The sequence below is a fragment of the Geospiza fortis genome, unplaced genomic scaffold, assembly GCF_000277835.1.
Source record: "Geospiza fortis unplaced genomic scaffold, GeoFor_1.0 scaffold173, whole genome shotgun sequence".
Classification (NCBI taxonomy): Eukaryota; Metazoa; Chordata; class Aves; order Passeriformes; family Thraupidae; genus Geospiza; species Geospiza fortis.
The window spans coordinates 2,736,743-2,755,063 of NW_005054334.1; the positions used below are offsets into that span (position 1 = coordinate 2,736,743).

Sequence of the window (18,321 nt, forward strand, 5' to 3'; positions counted from 1 at the left end):
CCGCTCGGGGCGTTACTTGGGACGAGGTCTGGGAAACTACTTTCAGGGCTGGAGCATTTCAAGCCCCTCATTGTAGGCTTAGCCAGCACCTCAGTGGAGACACGGGTCCCAAAATGCATCCTTGTCCAGTTGCTTTTTGAAAGGCTGGTCTCTAATTTGTGATTTTCTACCTTCTGCAGTCAGGTGGACTCAGGCAGAATCCAGAAATTGGCTAATCTCAGCCAGGACTCGGGAGCGATGTCGCAGCAACTCCTTTACCGAGCTCTGGTATCTGCAAAGTGGCTTTCAGAAGCCATCAAGTCCCAGCAAGCTGGCCTGGCCTTGAAAATCGTGGATGCATCCTGGTATTTGCCGAAGATGAAGCGCGATCCGAAGCGGGAGTTTGAGGAGCGCCACATCCCTGGTGCAGTTTTCTTTGACATCGACCAGTGCAGTGACCGAACCTCGCCTTACGATCACATGCTGCCCAAGGCTAATGACTTTGCTGAGTATGTGGGGAAGCTGGGTGTGGGGAATGATTCTCATGTTGTGGTGTATGATGGCAGCGACCAAGGTCTCTTCTCAGCACCTCGGGTATGGTGGATGTTCCGGGTCTTTGGACACGAAGCTGTCTCCCTTCTGGATGGTGGCCTGAAGAACTGGCAGCGAGAGGGGAATGCACTTAGCTCTGGGAAAACCCAGGTAGCTCCATCTGAGTTCCATGCTTCCTTGGACAAGTCCCTGGTGAAAACATATGAGGATGTCTTAGATAACTTGGATTCCCGTCGCTTCCAACTAGTGGATGCCCGTGCTGCAGGACGGTTCCGGGGAGTAGAGCCAGAGCCCCGAGATGGTAAAGTGCCTTCTGAGACAGTGGCATTATAAAGAGGGGTTTCATTTAGGGTGCCCATCACTTTGACTCCTGTAGAGGAAATGCTAGGAAATAATGGCTGTCTTTTATGGGATGGGACTTCAGGCAGTGTGTCCACCTGTCCTTCCCTTTTGACTAGCAAGAGCTATTCTTTGAAAATTCAGTAGTAGGGAAGCCATGTATCTTTTTGTCCTCATGAGGGGCTGGGGTGAGGAACATAGCTTTCGATACACCCCAAAGATTCTCATTGGTCTCCTCAAGTACTGGTGCTACTCTTCCCCTCAGAATGGCCTGTGGAGGTGCTTCATCAGTGTGGGTTGCTGTGATGGGGAGAGAGATGTGGAGGGAACTAGGGGAAAGAATGGAACTTGACAGGGTTGTGCCCATGTGGTAACATGATGGTTACACATAGAGCCATCCTTCCTGAGTAATCAGTAATCTAGTAAAGCCAATGTAACAAAAATAAATGTACTCGTTTTAACAAAATTACTCTAAGCAATAAATATTCCTCTCAGTGAAACAGAAGAGGCTTTGCAATAGACTTGTCCCAGACAATAGAGGTTAATTCCTGTCTGCATTGTTTTTTTTCCAGGAATTGAGCCTGGTCATGTCCCTGGGTCGACGAGCATCCCCTTCACTGATTTCCTCACAGAGTCTGGCTTAGAGAAGACCCCTGAGCAGATCCGCACTCTGTTCCAGGAGAAGAAGGTGGACCTCTTGAAGCCAGTGGTAGCCACGTGTGGCTCTGGGGTCACTGCCTGCCACGTGGCTCTGGGCGCCTACCTCTGTGGCAAGCCAGATGTCGCAGTGTACGATGGGGCCTGGGTGGAATGGTACATGCGGGCACAGCCTGAAAACATTATTTCTGAGGGAAAAGGGAAAACAGTGTAATAAGCTGCATTGTTTCCCAGCTGTGCACGTAGCTTGCCTTGAAACAGGATTTGGAAAAGATGGGTTTAGCTTTCCTGATTGTCTTGAGATGAAGGCATTGGATAACAATCATGCGCACATGGTGCTTCAGCACTTCTCCTTACCCTGCTGCTGCTTAGGAGGATGAAGATGACAGCAGTTCTGGGCAGCCAGCTCTAGGTGACCCTGCTTGAGAAGATAGGGTGGAACAGATGTCCTCCCAAGGTCACTTCCAATCTCAGCCATTCTGTGATTCTGTGACCATTTCACCTTATCAGATGGATGGCAGAGAGCGCTGCTGCCAGCATGGGGAATTAATTGAGTTAAGCCAAGCTCCTGACTCAAAACATTCAATCATGCTCATTCACAGGATGGTCATACTTATATAACTGTGCCTCATAATCCTACTCTCTGCTTCTGTCCCATCCATGCATGTTATGGCCACTTTGAGTGCAAAACTTTGTGGAAAGAGATGGCTGTTAAGGGAGCAAGTACAGCATTCAGGTTGGCACTTAGGCTAGAGACTTGATTTGTATTTCTTCTTGTACTTGGACTCTAATGTGTACTTAGCCAGCCTTGTAGCCCCATTGTCCGAAATCCCCCTTGAGAAAAAGAAAAGATTATGGGATTTAAACAATGTAAATAAACATGTTTCAAGGTCTTTCTGCTGAGTGGAACTTACCTGACTGTTGCTTAGGTGAATATTTTCAGGATTTCTGTTTTTATGGAATCACTTTGTCCACAGTGATATTCAAATGAGATATTTCCTTCTCTCTGTGAGTAGAACCACACCCCTTAACCTCAACAAGCTCTTTGACCCAGGAAGCACAATGGCATGCCTTTCTCTTGGGTCTCTGCACCATCTTCCTGCTTTCAGTCCTAAGTCCATTTGCTTTTTTGCCTTAAAGTCCACAGTTGTAGGTTACAGCTCTGTTCTTGAAACACTGGATGTCAGCTTACATAGTAGAAAGTGGACTGCATGGGTATTTTCATTCTTGCCATGTAACCTTTCCCTGCAAACTTAGCAGAACTGAGACCTTCAGAGGAATAGCCTGCACTGAAACCTATTTTTCCCCAAGACCTTTTCTTTTATGTTTAAAAGTTGAACGCACACCAGGTATCCCTGATAATGTTCAAGAATTTGTTCTCTCTGAGATTTTCTCCTCATGTGAGGAGAAAATGCCCAAAACTAAACAAAAAAACCCACAGAAACCTCCCACCGAAAAAAAAAATTTAAAAAAGCCTGCATCTCTTTTGACCTACTGGTAACTTAATGTGACAGTTTCTTCTCTTGGGCTTGCAGCAACAGGTACCTGTAAACATCTGTGGATAATGGGGTTGCACTTTCTAGGGAATGCAGTGGATACTCATTGTCACAGTTTTGACTGTAAGGACTGGATTCTTCCCTTTGCTGAGTGTTTATTCTTTGCATTTCCTCTTACCTCTTTTGGCTCCTTCTTCTTGGCCTTGGCTTGCATGCATGGAAGTTCTGTTTCAGGTCACCTCCTGGATAGCTGGAATTTCACTGTCCAGTTTATTTCTTCCTCTGTCCCTCCCGCTCACACATAGGGTCTGAGCATACAGTGACTGACAGCCTGCAATTTCCCTGCTTGTGTCCAGACTGACAACCCAGCTCTTGGAGGCCTTGGGGCTGGCATTACAGCAAGTGCTGAGCTTACAGGGTGCACAGGGGTCTGAAACGAGTGACCCTTGTCACAACAACAACAACACGGAGAGGTTGGTTTTGTGATTGTGTGGCCAGATGAGTGCCTGCTCTGTTTCTCCAGGAAAACTTAGTTATGAGGAAAATTGACATATTGTTTCAGACTCATTCACAATAGATTCAGGGAGCTGGCTCTTGTGTGTCCTTCCAGTATATTTTTTGATGCATTTTGAGTACTCTGTTCCTTTTTAGCCACTGACCCATCAGTCCTGAGGGTCAGTGGGGAATCTCTCTGCTTCCTCTTGAGACTGGGATGCTTTTCTCTGTCCTATGTGTTGCAGGGAGGTGTGTGGCACAGCCCAGTTATCCACCTGGAGATTGCAAATTACGCAGAAAACTTCCCTCTGCCCTTGCTCTACATTTCACCCCTGTGGTTTGATCATATCTAGCAGGGCCCTTCCCCCTCTCTGGTATTTAGCCAAGCTTGGCAGTACTCAACTGCCCTTCTCAGGCTGAATTTTCTGCTACAAAATCTCAGTGATTCTTCCCAGCTTTTGGCAAATCTTTTCCCAGATGCTTAACTTTGCCTTGATTTCTCCACAGAGGAGAAACTGAGATCTTCTTTCCCACAGCAAGATACTTTGTTTTTCTGAGGTATTCCCTCTTATATCATGTATCAAAAATCTATCCAAGAGTGTCTTCTGATGTTCCCCCTCCTTTTCGTCGAGATCCCTTCTGGTGTTGCAGGCAAAGCACTGAGAAGGTTGTGAAGACCGAGACAATGTTTTCGAATCCTGGAGACTTGAAAAACCTATTTTGAGCTATAACAGATGCTACTGGACATATGGAACAGCTGAGGGGACTTACACCAGGACTATAAATGTTCTGCAGATCTTTATGTCCCTGACTCAGTGGGTGGGTTTCCTATAGGAACCGAAAGCTGGGGAGAAGTGCAAATCACTAATGTTCATGACTTTCCTGTGGAAAATTTGCCACAGGGGATTGGTAATAGCATATCTTTGGTGGAATAGGGCTTATGGTAGCCAAAAAGGTAGCCTATACAGCAGTCCTGATGTAGGAGGAAGGTAACACTGAGCTGTGGCTACCTTGAGACTAGAGTTTTTACAGCTCTCTATATAAATTTGAGAATCCCAGGTCAGCATGTAAACTCTTTATTGGTTTATTGGTATATTTTACTATCTGCAATACTTTTGTCCTGAAGGAGGTTTGGATTCTGTGCAAACAGTCTGGTCTAGTCAAAAGTAATCCCATGGTCCCCTGTTCTTCACTTGTCTTCTTTGTCATCTCCCTTCCTCTTCCTTCCATGCTGCTCCCTAGCAGGCTGCACTATTTCATGCTTTATTTCCCAGCAAACTTTGTTCCTCTGCAAATTTTTCCAAATTCTAAAGCAGCCCTTCTACCAGCAGCACTGGCCCGAGCCCTGCATGAGCCATGGTAATTGGTGTTGCCTGCAGGGACATTTCATATTCGTCCCATCTCTCCTGGTCCCAGCTTACAGCCAGGAGCTACACAACCATTCTGTCTCCTCCTCCCAGCAGTCTTCAGCTAAGGTGCTGCGTGATGCACATCCACACACAGGCTTTGCACACTGCTTTGAATGCAGGTATGTTGCTCACAGACCTCATGCAGCACAAGGAGCTGGAGGAAGATTAGCTTGCCTGTATGCCATGGAGCCTTTTTCTTAATGCTTCAATGTGCCTGGCTCAGCTGGCAGTCAAGCTGCACTCTATTATTCAACTGTGTCCACCACCAAGTCCAGTGTAGGGAATTTTATTTGCCCAATTCCCTGCTGGCTTACTGGCAAAATGTCAGAGCATCACTTGTCTTCCCCTCTCCACTTCCTGCAGAAAAGAGAGTGGTACTGATCCTACTGGACATGCCAACTAGTTTTCCTGGTTTCTTCTCCACTGCCTCCTGCCATGTAATCCCCAATATGTGTTCCCAGCCTGTCAGAGTGGTGACACTCTGTGCCAGCACATGGTGATCCCTGCTCCCACTGCTGTTCCACAACACAACAGTTCCATAAGAGCAGCTCTACAATGCCAGTGATGCATCATATGCCATGTACCAAGCTGCAGAGCACTGCAGTGTGTGTAGCCTTCTGCAGGTTTGCATTGCAGGCCTGACTGCTGAACGAAGACACTCCCAGTTTATGTCCTGCTCTCTTCTCCTTAGCTCTTGTTCAGTATCCAGTGGCTGTCAAGTTTTTCCTGCTCCCAGTCTGTCTGAGCAATGGTCCCCATGATTTCCCTGGGACTCTGCAAGGCCGTAGGGTCTTACAGCATCACACAGCCCTGTGTAAGCTCTTGCTTGCTCTCCCTCTGTGCATATGTTTTATATACAGTTGTCGTAAAGGCAGCAGGAGCAAGTCATAGAATCATAAAACCTTAAGGTTGGGAAAGAACTGATATCATTAAGTCCAACCCTTGACCAAACACTACTGATTGTTTAAACTTACCTCTCACGTGTCCTATTTCTTGATTTTAGGGGACCTTAACAAGGATGCCTTAATTGCATCTCAGAACTACATCTGGTGATAGTGTGCAATGAAGTCTGTATTTAGCCCATGCCACCAACTCATCAGAACATTTCACTTGGTAACTCACCCCACACTGGCTTCTTCCTAAAGAGGATTTTCACATACTGTGGGGAAATCCCTGGCCTGGTGCATCTTCAATTATTTTTTTGCTGTATATTGCAGAAAAAAAGGCTCTGATGTTAGAAGTGGTGTTCCATGACATCTTTCCTTACTCACAATATACCTCTTTAGATTTAGCAATTAACTTTTCACCCCATGGCCCTGGGGTGAGCAAAACTTGAGGTTCCAGCCATAAGTGGAGACTGGTATTGATGGAAGAAAGTATGCCTTGAATATAGACCATCCTGGACTCGTGAGCAGCATTGTCATGGGAGAGGTTGGAAAGGAAGATGTTGAGAACAAGAAATGGACCTTAAAAAGAAGAGGCTGAGGGGATGTGAGAGGAGGAAAAGGAGAGGGTGAACCCTTGGTAAAATAGGGGGAAAAATTGAAGACGGGGCAGATTTCTTGGAGGGAGAGATAAGAGGCTATAGGCTGCCATCCAACTGCTGCATTCATATCAGAAAGCCACAATCCTCACCCCAGTTCTCTGCTGGAGCTGGAGCCAGCACAGACAGGGTCCTGTAGTCCTCACACACCAGAGGGCAGGGCAGAGGTCTCCAATTTGCTGTGGTTTGACTCAGAGCCAGAATTAGGAGGACAGCAATCTGACAGCCCAGAGCTGTGTTGCGCTGTGACGCTTCAGCCCAGGTCAGTGTTAGTCTGAGCATCTTTGATGCATGTTACTGCTCAGTGGATACTGGCCCCAGGGCTGGGCAGTAATTTTGGCCAGAGCTTGCTCCATATAGGTAGACAAAAATATTTTTCATGCTCTGTTAATGGTCACTCTAGTGCTGGTTCAAAATTATTTGAATTTACACCCTGGAGCAGCTGAATTGTTTCTGTACTTAAATTAGCTGAAGGTCAGCAATCTTGAAACCTCTTCCGTGTTACCCTCTCTTCCTCTCCTCCCCTTGGCACTCCTCCACAGAAGGAGCAAAGTACACATGCCATCTTTGTGAAGGAAAACCTAGGTGACTGGGGGAAGGGCAATGCTGCCTTCTTCTGTGATAAAAGGGAGTGATTTGCAAGCAAGAGAAGGAAGGACAAGAAGAAAAGGAATGTAAGAGTAAAACATAATGTTTCTCTTTATCTGGCCTCTTCACTCAATAACGCCCCATGTCCAAAGGCACTAAGATCTAAATGCAAGAAAAAGAAAGTGTTGCGTGTCTCTGCAGTGCTGCATTGCCCTGTCAAGGAAGAGCCAGGAAGTTGCTTAGTGGAGGAAGGTTTTGAGCCACAATGGGGTGAAACACCAGCCTTTCCATTCTTAATGTGCTCGAGGTGCTGGCAAGCACAGCTGTGCTTAGGTGGGAGTGGGAAAGGCAGAGCTGTTGGAGAGAGCTTGTTCAGATTGTTTCTGTGCCAAGGAGTGTGTTTGAACAGAGTCCCCCGGGGCATGAACTGCCGAGCACCAGGCTCAGCCTGGCAGGAGCGAGTGGCTGAGGCAGGGCTAGATTCCATAACACGGGATTGGCACATCAGCCTCGGTGGGTGATACATACCTGGGGCAGAGGTAAAACTCCACACAGAGCTGAGTTACAGTCTGAGCTCTCTTGCCCAGACACAAACAGTGGTGGCAGGAGCCCAGGAGAAGGACGTGGGGGGTTTGCACTGGTAGAGGAGCACAGGGGAGGAGTTTGCTGAGTCAGCAACTCCTCTGATCTGGAAGAAAAATTATTCCTGCCCCCTGCCAGCACTTCATACAGATCCAAAATACAGTTCCCAGAACTGTCCCTACGTATGTTAGCAAGAAGGCAACTGTCTGCATATTTTGCTGCAAGAAAGTATGACGACTGATGTGGCACTGAGCACTGAGCCTGGGGTAATGGATGTCCTGAAGGGAATGCTGTGAAGTACAGCCCTGAGGGGCTTAATCTGCCGACTGCCAGGAAGCAGGTTCTGCATCCTGTCTCCGAGGAAGCGTGCAGACAAGACCCAGGACTGGAAGCAGGCAGAGCACCGGCCGCAGGGCTGGCGTCATGTGCGCAGTGCCCTTCGTTACAGCATCCTCATTGCAGGAACAGCGAGCTGGGAAAACTACAGTTCCCAGCACCCTTTTGTGCATGTCTCGGCGAAACTACAGTTCCCAGAACCTTTTAATGAGCCAGAGAGGATGTCTGTGGAAATAAATGCCGACGATTTTTGCATAACACCCTGCACCTCCGGAGTGCTGACCGGCCCGTGGTCTGTGAAAACGGGAACAGGGGAAAAACCAAGGGAGTCAGCGCTGTAGAGCTGTGGCTTTGCCCATCCCAATAGCCGCAGTGATATCCTCCAGCGCCGAGCAACCTTCCTCCTCTCAGGACTCCCCTGGTAGTCACAGGGAAGATCCTGGTTCCCGGGAAACACGGCTGCTGCGGAGGGAGAGGCAGATAAACTACAGATCCCGGCATTCTCCGACAGGCAGCACCTGCGGCAGTCCCTGCACGCCGTGGGGGAGGTGGGGGTGAGGATGAGGATGGAGGGCAGGGAGGAGATGCAGGGCGCCGTGGGGCTACGCTGCACCTGGGACATTCCGCCACCCGCTGGCACCCAGGCCAAGTGGGTGAGGCTCAATGTGGGGGGCACCGTGTTCCTCACCACCAGGCAGACCCTGTGTCGGGAGCAGAAATCTTTCCTGTGTCGCTTGTGCCAGGGCGAGGAGCTGCAGTCGGACCGGGTAAGGCAGCTGGGTTGCCTCCCGCACCGTGCCCCACCGAGCTTGGGGAGGGCTGGAGGGATGCAGGGATGGAGCCAGACCCCGGCAGCTGCAGGAGCCACTGAGTGAGAAATGCCTGCTCTTTGCCCCCCCTCTCCCGGGAAGGATTTCCCCTTGCCAGATTCCACCTTGTTGTGGCCTGGCACTGCCTTCCCGAGCTGGGGAAAAGAGAGGCCATCTCTCCTCTGCTCCTGCTTGCCTTCCTCTTTGTCACCCCACATGCTGGGTTTACTTCCCAGCTGTGTCTGCCTGACTCAGCCTTGTTCCTGTAAGGCGGTCTCTGCTCTCTTGCACCAGGCCGGGATTCACAGTTACACAAAGAGGCTGAGGCCTAAGTTTTGGGCATTTTCAGCTGGATTGATTCATGCTGAGGTGGGCATGCTGAGCAGATCAATACAGTACAGGAGTTAAAAACCAAGCTGGACTGACTTGGCTAGGGACTCTCAGGGTCCCGTGGTTTCCAAAGAATCTTAGAAATAGTGGACATTTTTGCTTAGGTTTGTATTTTCTTGTATTCTAGGGCATTTAAGAGTTGGTTACTGTTTTCCTTGGGTTTTTTCTCCTTGTGATCTATATCTGTTGCTAGGATGAAACTGGTGCATACCTAATAGATCGGGACCCCACTTACTTTGGACCGATTCTGAATTTCCTCCGTCATGGGAAGCTGGTCCTGGATAAAGATATGGCTGAAGAGGGTGAGTTGTGGAACTCAGAAAAATCCCACTTACCATAGTCAGGAAAAGTAGGACTTGGGGTCAACCTTGTTGTCTCTTGTTCTTGTTTTGGATGTTGATGTGGGCGATTTCAGAGAACTATCCCTGCAAAGCATGACAATGTCTCCTTTACTAAAGGGGTTTGGAGTGGGTGAGGAAGGCATCCTTGCAGGTGTTGTGGCATCACAGCTGTCCAGCAGAGATGTCACCAAGACAGAAGTAGGCAAGATCTCAGAGCCTCAATAAGCCATTTTTTACTGGTTCCTGATCTACTTTTAACCAGGCTCTATGACTGAGTTTTCTATTAATGTCTGTTTCTAATTAGGAATGAAAGCCCAGTAGACCAAACAAAACCAAGTTCATCTCTTCTACTGACTGCAGTAAAGACCATCATTAATCAGTGATATGCATTGTATGCTGCATGTGCTCTCATGGTTGTGGACTGCAGAAATTCCAGTGGAGCAAGTCAGACAAAGCAATCCCTCATCTGAAGTTGACAGCGGGTCTAATAGGATGACTTAGTGACATCACAGTGTTACCAGTCAGCAGTCCACAGTGCCTTGTTATTTTTTGGATGCTAGGGTGTAGTAAGGAGCTGATTCCAAATACAGGTTGAGCTGTCCAGCCCTTGCCAAGCATGGTTTTTGCATGGTCATTTGTCTTCTTACCTTTCTTACACATTTTTACCTAAAGCAAAGAAACTTTTCTTCAGAATAATCTTACCAGTTATAATTCCAAAAATATACCCAACCAACGGTACAGGATTGTAATAAGCACAATTTTGAGGTGTTTCCTACTTTATATTTCTTATAATCCTTGGGTCAGAGAGAGTTCATCTGCAGGTTTTAATATCAAATCTGAAACATGAACAGGAGCCCAGTTCATTTGCATTGCCTTTTTTTATCCTGCTGCAAACATTTAGGCTGGCATAAGACTAACCCATTAGGCAATTCACTGCTGGATGAGAGACACAGAAGAGGTCTGAGTGTGTCAGGTAGTGAAGGATCAATCTCCCCATCTATATTTTCTTTGTAATGGCCTGGTAACACGTGAGTGTTGGCTTCCAGCCACCTTTCCCTCACTGACTCTCTGGGAACTACCTCCCTTTTCCTGAAGGCCTGTTAGCAAACAGGTGAGTCTCAAGAGAGGTGATGCATGCAAACACCATAGAGAAAAAAACAAAACCACAAGAGTTTACCTGTTTTAAGTTGAAGCACAGGGAAGAGAGCCATCTTTATATGAAAGATCATATAAAGTCATATGGGGCTGCAACTCCAAGTGGCCTAGGAGGTAAGTTAGGCTTTTCTAAGGTCTTTTGGTGACTTGTCAGAAGTTTTGGTTTTCTGCCTTAATAAGAGAGTCTGAGCAAGGTCAGACAAATGGTCATTGAGAGAGACTGGAGCCTAGAGTTGTTCTCCTTGGCCAAGTATCTGGGAAAGGTATTAGCAGTCCTCAGCAGATGCCTTCACTGGCAGTGCCTGTTTCTGTAGTAGCAGGCAGCATAAGGAAGTTGGGGTGAGCATTAGAAACAAGATGCAGAGAGCCAAATTTCAATTCTCTGCAGTAAGTGTTTCAAGCCTGTTAAAAAGTAAGGCAGTAATATAATTTCTCCCTATGGACCTTGTGAAGCTCAGAATTGATCTTTTGCAAGTTGAAGAATAAAGATGGGCTGCTTACTCTCTGTCTTTGTGGTTCTTCTGTCTGTCTTTCTCAGGGATCCTTGAAGAAGCTGAGTTCTATAACATTGGTCCTTTGATCCGAATAATCAAGGATCGAATGGAGGAGAAGGACTACACAGTAACACAGGTATGGCAAGATGGAGGGGGGTGGGGAAAGCAGGGGGTGTAAAAAAGGAGAGAGATGAGTCCAGAGTGAGGGAAGACTTGAGAGAAGCAGCAAGGAATGGAAGGAAGCAACTGATTAGACATTATGTGCTAATCCCAATGCAGCAAAGTATTGCAGGGGACAAGCTACAACCAATTTAGTTACAGTAAACAAGTTGCAGTCTTGCTTTGCATCCCAGAAGTAATGCTGGATGTAGCCCCTGAAACTAAGTGAGCTCCTCTGGCTTTTGGAAGAAGGCAGCTGGTTGCTGTGTGATACAGAGGAATGCTTGTGAGGAGAGCAAAGGTGTCATGGAGAGGAGGACTGGTGTGGGAAGTCCTGGGAGTGTAATCACAATGAAGAGCATGGAAATACCTGTAGAGAAACCTGGAGGAAATAGGTGAAGAGATGGCTGTGAAAGAGTTAAATGCAGACAAGGAATCAATCCTGTGGTACAATCACACCCTGTCTTGGCCAGCAACCTTTGAAAATCTTTTTTAGAGGTAGGATTGTCTGCTATCTCACTTTTCATCTTATTTGCCTCAGATTGTAAGCCTCCAGCAGCACAGCCACTTTGTGCTGCAAAGCCCCCTCAGCATTTGTTGCATTTGCAGAAATTATTTTGTACTTACAAGTGCATACTCCCCATCAAAAGAGGGCAGTATCTTCTGTGGACAATGCAGGCAGCACTCAGCTCAGTCCCTACTCTTCAGAAGAGATACTGTTCTTGCCTCCAATGACAGCACAGGAGAAAGCTGGATTGTGGTTTCCACTCCCCTTTCAGCTGGGTCATGGGGAAGAGGACAGGTCTGTCAAGGAGGGTATTACCACTTCACTCTGCAGGAGGGGAACAGCTTTTAGCATGTGACAGTTGTCAGTGTGTTCTGCAATTTTGCTCTCAGGTGCCTCCTAAGCATGTCTACCGTGTGCTGCAGTGCCAGGAAGAGGAGCTCACTCAGATGGTTTCCACTATGTCAGATGGATGGCGCTTTGAGCAGGTATGGGTAAGGCAGAGCAGGGGGAGAGGAGTTGTCTTCTGGGGAAAAGATCATGGATACCGTACAGTTGCCAGGCAAGGCTCCTTCCCTCTCTGAGAATACTGGGTAAGTCATTGATTGACTCATCACGCTCAATCAATGACTCTTTCTTGCCCCTTTCTAGAGGTTTAGAGGATAATGTGTGAGGCCAGCCTGTTTTGCATCCTGGCTGACTTCTCTCCTGCTTCTCTGTGTTGTCTCCTCAGCTTAGTTCTGAGGCTTTTCCAACAGGATTATGCATTGGACTCAGTGCTGCATGGTGGGCTTTCTGCCTTGCTCCCCAGGTGGAGTGGGTGTTTCCAGGAATATGTGCTTGTGATTCTTGCTCTCATCTTTTCTAGCTTGTGAACATTGGCTCATCCTATAATTATGGGAATGAGGATCAGACAGAATTCCTGTGCGTGGTTTCCAAGGAGTTGTACAACTCCCCCAATGGTCTGAGCTCTGAACCCAGCCACAAAGCCAAGGTGAGATTAACTTTGCTACGGCCCTGCTCCCATTGCCTATGAGATCCTTTGCTCTTTGCTCCTTCTCTCTTTTCTCTCTCCCTTGCAACAGTGGGGCACCTCAGTGGTGAAATACGGGGGCCTGCCCTGGTGTTCAGCGCTGTGGCATTACACCCGTTGCCCAAAAGGAGGAGTGTGTGTGTTGGAGGGGTGGTGTGTGGTTGTGTGTGGCAAATGGCTTTAGCAAGTCACCCTGGCACCTCTCATGCTACTCTAACATCCCCCTCATGCCTCCTCATGCCCATTCTGTGTGTATCACTGCCTATAGGGCATTATTTCCCTGAAGGTTTTGCAGCATTCTCTTTCCTTTTTGAGTCTCAGCCAGAGGGGCAGATATCTCCTGCTCCCCTTTTGAGGGAAGGACAGAAATATGTGGCAGTGCATGACATTCTGTAGACACCCAGGATGCAGGGAGGAACACTAGCGACTGATGGCAGTTGTTGGACAGTGGGGTCACAGCACTTGTAAGTGGGTTAGATACCCTGATGTGATACTCCAGAGGAAAACAACCCTCTCTGTTCCCTGACCTAGAATTGTCTTGGCCATGGGGAAAGGTCCCTTTTTATTCCAGTGTTATGACAATTGCTTTGTTCCGTTGTGTGTCAGAAAGAACTGCCATGGCTCATCTTGCAAGCATTTCCACTCTTTCTTCCTTTTGTCCCACATGCTGGGCCACAGAACACAGAGGAGGACCTGGAGGAGGAAGAGCAGGAGGTGGAGGAGGAGGCAGAGGCAGAAGCAGAAGCAGAGGAGAAAGGTGCAGCAAATCCCTGAGGAAAATGATAAAAATTACCCCCCAGGCATAGACTCGTCCACCTTTCTGGTGAGAGCTCACAGCTAGCAGCAGGGAAGGACTAGAACAGGTGTGGGGTGTGGGGGCTGTCCTCTCCAGGAGTTGGAGTCTCTCTGGAGATAAAGCTGTCAGGGGAGAGCTGTTACCATGGCTGCTGCTTTGTATTTTAAACTGTTTGGTTTATCTACGGTTTTATTTTTATTTGCAGACCGTCCATCTATTCAGGATTGTGCTAAACTCTCTTCCTGCGGACCCTCCCTCCTGCTCCCTTCCGTGTCCATCCCAGCACTGCCATCTACCTCCCACATTGCCCCACTCGCCAGCCTCCAGCATCCTTCCCTCTGCTCTCCTTGTCCCTCAGGGCTCAGAGTGGTCTCTGCCCAGGGCCCTGTCTCTCTCTGCTCCTCACTTTTCCTCCTCTGCAGGTATGTTACCTGTCTGCACTCCCAGCTCCTGCCAGCCTGAGTTCTGCATGAGTGACTCACTTCCCTCTTGTGGGTATGGCCCTGGTTTGTAGAGCTCGGGGAGGGGAAGGAGGGAGGTGTGAGGTTGACTCATCCCTAAGGTGGCTTTACATATTCTGATCCTATGCGTGCCTTTACCTGCCAAGCAGATCCTATGGCTGTAGACCAGAGGCTCTGGCAGCAGAAAGGAGAGTGCAGCTGGGAGAGGGGTGGAAATGAATGCAAAGCAGGCAGGGGTGGTTTGGGGAAGGGGTGGAATTTTGCCATGTGTCTGCGTGACATGCATGCCAGATCGCTCCTCCAAACTGCGTCCGCAGCTCCTTTGCCTGCCAGCCCGGGCAGTTTGCAGAAGGCAGTCGGTTATTTTTCCTTCCCTGAGCTTTTCCCCCACAGGCTCTGCCAGGGTGAGAGTGCAGTGGGAAAGGTGGCAAAGGCAGAGCAGAAGCAGCTGGTCCCCACTGCAGATGCTCTCACAGCTGTGTGCAAAATGAACCTCTCTGCTCTGCCTCCTGCTTAGGAAGGCTGGCTGGCTGACAAGTGTGGGGCTGGGTATGGAGAGTGTTAGAAGGAGGATTCCTCTCCATACTGCAGAACTGTGAGGCTCTTGTTAAACTGGAGATGCTCAGTGTCAGTCTCCACCGGTCGCGATGGAGGGCACTTGTTAGCTGGCTGACATTTCTCTCTTCCTCTGTTTGAAAGCCTCCTTGTCTGTGGCTGTGGGACCTGAGTGTTATTATCTTAAGACTCAGTGTATGTTAATCACATCGACTTTTTCTTCCTTCTGTTCTGTTTTCCCACCCTCATTTATTTTCTTTTTCTTCTGTTTGTGTTTCCTCTGTCATTTCCCCTTTTCTGTTTCTCACTCTCCCCTCCATGCTCAGTTGCTTTTTTTTCCCTCTCATTGATTGTGTTTCTCTTTCTCTCTCCTTCTCTAGCTGTTACAAGCCAGAGATCTGAGGATGTGATCTGAACACTCCGCTCCAGCCTTTTCATTTCTTGTTTATATCTTTATTTTTGTACTGCAGTGTATGGCAGCCCTTTCTCCCACAGTGACGCCCCCAGCCCCCTTCACTCTTCACATGCAGCCATTTTTTTTTTTTACAAACTCACCTCGGAGGCCTGAGCTTCCAGCCCTGGAGGAGGGCAGATGCTGCATGGAGCCCCTGAGCTGCTGTAGGAGCGGGAACCCACAGCCCCCTCCTATGCCTGGCAGTCTGGCTTTCCTTAATGTCACAGTGGCCCCTTGTGGGGACATCAGCGATCAGCCACTGCAGCCTGCGGTCCCTTCCTGAGCACCCTGGATGCAAATGCGGACCGAGGTAGTGGCAGCTGTGGAAGGACCAGCCCTTGCCCTTTCACTGTTGCAGGCAACTGGTGTGGGCTTGTGGCCTGGGGACAAATGCAGAGCCAGCATCCTTTTCTGGGCCACCTGTATGGCTCGGAGGTGTCCCCGTGCTGGGTATCACGTTCCTTGGTGCCTCCCCCCCTGTCCCCAAAGCAGCTCTGTGCCAGCAGTGTAAGAAGGAGAATGGTGTGCTGCCTGGGTACCATGAACATGCTGGTACCTGATGTTGAGTCAGCCAGTGCCAAGCAGATCCCAGTTTTGGGGAGCAGGGTGTTTGCTTCACTGCTGTGTCTGAAGACTCCTGAATAAAATTCACAGTCTGTTCCTCCTTGCCGCCTCTCATTTTAAGTGGCAAGAATTCATTCCTGGGGGTGGGAGTTGGAGAAAAGGAGTTTGGATTCATCACCTGGAGCCACCAGAAGCTGCTTGTGCTGTGCCTGTCTTCTGGGGGCTGGAGGTGCTTCCCACTGTGTCTGTGCTGCTGCATCCCCAGTGCAGGCAGCTGGGCTACAGAGCAGGTTTGCTTATCTGCAGCCAGAAATCATGACAGTAAGTGAGGACCACCTGGCTAGTGAACTTATTGATCCCAGGGACATCTGATAGGGGAGGGGGTGGGCAGGGGTGTGGAACCTTTTGCCAGTTGCCAGTGCCAGGACTGGAGTTTCGTCAAAAATATACAAACCTCAAGATAATTTTTAGCAGAGTGAGGCAAACTAGAGCCAAAAAAATCCTCAAATTAATTTTATTTATAATTCCAGAGAGTGGCCAATTATGTACACACACACACATACACACACATATATCTTTAGTTAAAAAACCAAACCCACAGCAGTTGCAGTTCAAGCCTTGTGCCCTGAAGCCTTCTCTTTCATCTCCTGCATTACCTGAGATAGGAGATGGGAGAGGTTGAGATGCCCGGATGTTAAAGGTATTTAGAAGGGCTGAGGGAAGGGGATGGGAGTCTGCTCCAGCATTTTTACTGGGGGAAGTGCAGCAGTGGAGGCTGGTGCTGCTCCAGCAGGGAGGCAGGACACGTGCTTGGGGGTGCGATGCTGGGCTCATGCCTGGGAGTCAGTGAGACGTGAAGAGTTGGCTGGCTGAGCTGAACAGCACACTGAGCAGCACACGCCAGCTAAGAAAAGAAGCAATTAGGGAGATGGAAGAGGAGGAGTGATGGGAGGGGAAGGGGGATGAAGGATAAGCAGCAGGAAGGAAGAGGGAGGCAGATTGATTTCACAGTTACTGGAATCTCTAACTACATCAGTCACATTTTCTTTCAGCAAATGTTCCAGCATAAGACTGTGGCTGAATCACATGGTTCATGGAAAGTTCAGCTCCCCTTATTCCTCTTCTCAGAAACCATCAGCTTGGGCCTATTGCTGTGTGTCATGTCATTGCCCCCAACTGCCCCACCTGCCTCCCTTCTTCCCAGTTTTGGATGGATGGCCTAAAAACCCCTTGGGATGCTCCCTGGGAAGCACTAAGGGAGAAGGGGGTCTGCCTGCTTTTCTCCACAATCCCTGCAGCAGCCTTTTTTTACCTAGTTCAGAAGAGCATCCTGGGTCTGACAACATCCCACACTCTCTTTCTTTGGGAGGCAAGTGAGCAAGATCAGGAATGAGTGCCATGTGAGTGTAGGTGTGATGGGGAGAAGACAGAGATGCACTTTTCTCAGCTCATGGTTTGGTTCATCCAGCCCAGCACTTGAGTGATCCTGGTGTATACCCCATAGTGATTTGCACGTGCACATCCCATTCCCCAGCTGACCAAACCAGCCAGAAACCATCTGCCACTGGGTTCTTTGCAGGCCAGTGGACCTCCAGAATCACCCTAGAAAAGAGAAAAGTAAAATCAAGTGGTGGTGCTCCACCATCTTCTGCTGCTGCCCGATTTCATTGTCTTTGAGCCCCTCTGTATACAGATCCCTGTATCCCCTCAACTCATGCCTGGGACATCTGCACCATTCCTTGCACTTTAGGCAGATGTCAAAAACAGTCTCCAGTGCAAACATCTGACTCAGTTATTCCTTCATCATGCAAATTCCTCCCCCTCAACCAGGTCCCAAAAACCTGATTGGTGTACTGATTCCTCCTGACCTGCATGGCATTTCCAAGCATGTGGCAGGCAAAGATGATTGTTGGAATTTAACTGGATTCCATGAGGGGTGGCAGAGAGGAATTCCTTGAGATTAATAGTAATGAAGGAGCACATAGGTTATTGTGTATGACAGGTGCTAATGAGGCTGAGGGTGTAAGAGACTGACATAGTCACCTGATTTGAAAGTGGGAGGTACAGTGGAGAATGGGCTGAAATGAGAAAAGGGTAGTTTAACTGTATTTGGTTCCTAAGGCAAGGATGCTGGGAAGAAGTTGTCATGAGAGTGGTTGTTGGCCGCTTAGATCAGAGGAAGTGTTGGGAAAGTGACCTTATATGGACTTTTCTCCCTCATTTCAGGCTGTGCATTGCATTTGTGAGACTTGGGACGCATCCCACCTCTGGTAGTCAACCCTGATCCCACAACTCCTCTGTCACCTGGCAGGCATCCTTCTTGCCCTGGTAGTACCCAGCACACAGCATCCTGGGAGTAATCATGTAGTGATAAGCCTCGCTGCAGATGTTCTGGTGGATGAGCTGTACATCCACCTTCTGCAGAACATTGCTGATATGCCCTGAAAAGTAGAGCACCAAAATTAGCACAGGTGAGCTATGGTGGAACTTCCCCTAGCCCATGCCTACCTCACTGCATGCTGAAACCTTGGAATTTCTGTTCTGCTCTCCACTGGCATCACAGTTTCTGACTTTCAGCAGAGCACTTTTTCTGCGTGGAAGGCATAAAATTCCCCTTTATTCCTTTCCC

At 48.6% G+C, this 18,321-nt stretch overlaps 3 protein-coding genes across 6 annotated transcripts in view; 2 read left to right on the forward strand and 1 right to left on the reverse strand.

Annotated features, from left to right (window-relative positions):
* Nucleotides 1-2,430, forward strand: part of LOC102045350 (3-mercaptopyruvate sulfurtransferase) — a 4,500-nt gene extending 2,070 nt beyond the window's left edge. For both annotated transcript variants that reach the window (XM_005421819.1, XM_014307380.1), the window contains 2 exons: nt 180-832; nt 1,443-2,430. In XM_005421819.1, the coding sequence (XP_005421876.1) occupies nt 180-832; nt 1,443-1,741 (952 nt within the window). In that variant the 3' untranslated portion in view covers nt 1,742-2,430. The remainder of the gene's footprint in view (nt 1-179; nt 833-1,442) is intronic.
* A 6,106-nt stretch (nt 2,431-8,536) lies between these two features.
* On the forward strand, nt 8,537-15,792 carry KCTD17 (potassium channel tetramerization domain containing 17). 3 transcript variants are annotated; one of them, XM_031057799.1, is made up of 8 exons: nt 8,537-8,743; nt 9,369-9,477; nt 11,210-11,301; nt 12,222-12,317; nt 12,698-12,823; nt 13,541-13,619; nt 13,864-14,153; nt 15,055-15,792. In XM_031057799.1, exons 1-7 carry the CDS (start codon nt 8,537-8,539, stop codon nt 14,118-14,120), a joined length of 966 nt encoding a protein of 321 aa, XP_030913659.1. In that variant the 3' UTR covers nt 14,121-14,153; nt 15,055-15,792. The 3 variants fall into 3 exon arrangements, with proteins under 3 accessions (XP_030913659.1, XP_005421877.1, XP_030913660.1); XM_031057800.1 differs by having other exon boundaries at nt 8,546-8,743; nt 13,864-14,080; XM_005421820.1 differs by lacking the exon at nt 15,055-15,792 and having other exon boundaries at nt 8,541-8,743; nt 13,541-13,685; nt 13,864-14,151.
* Nucleotides 15,793-16,372: 580 nt separating this feature from the next.
* The window catches only part of TMPRSS6 (transmembrane serine protease 6), a 17,747-nt gene continuing 15,798 nt past the window's right edge, over nt 16,373-18,321 (reverse strand). Inside the window, exons 17-18 of the mRNA XM_005421821.2 lie at nt 17,997-18,133; nt 16,373-17,294 (exon numbers count right to left, since the gene is read on the reverse strand). Coding sequence (XP_005421878.1) covers nt 17,136-17,294; nt 17,997-18,133 — 296 coding nt within the window. The 3' untranslated portion in view covers nt 16,373-17,135. The remainder of the gene's footprint in view (nt 17,295-17,996; nt 18,134-18,321) is intronic.

Coding starts and splice junctions, on each gene's coding strand:
- KCTD17 (XM_031057799.1), top strand. CDS start 8,537: ATGAGGATGGAGGGCAGGGAGGAGATGCAGGGCGCCGTGGGGCTACGC. Junction 12,318..12,697: donor ATGGATGGCGCTTTGAGCAG/GTATGGGTAAGG, acceptor CATCTTTTCTAG/CTTGTGAACATTGGCTCATC. Junction 12,824..13,540: donor AACCCAGCCACAAAGCCAAG/GTGAGATTAACT, acceptor GCTGGGCCACAG/AACACAGAGGAGGACCTGGA.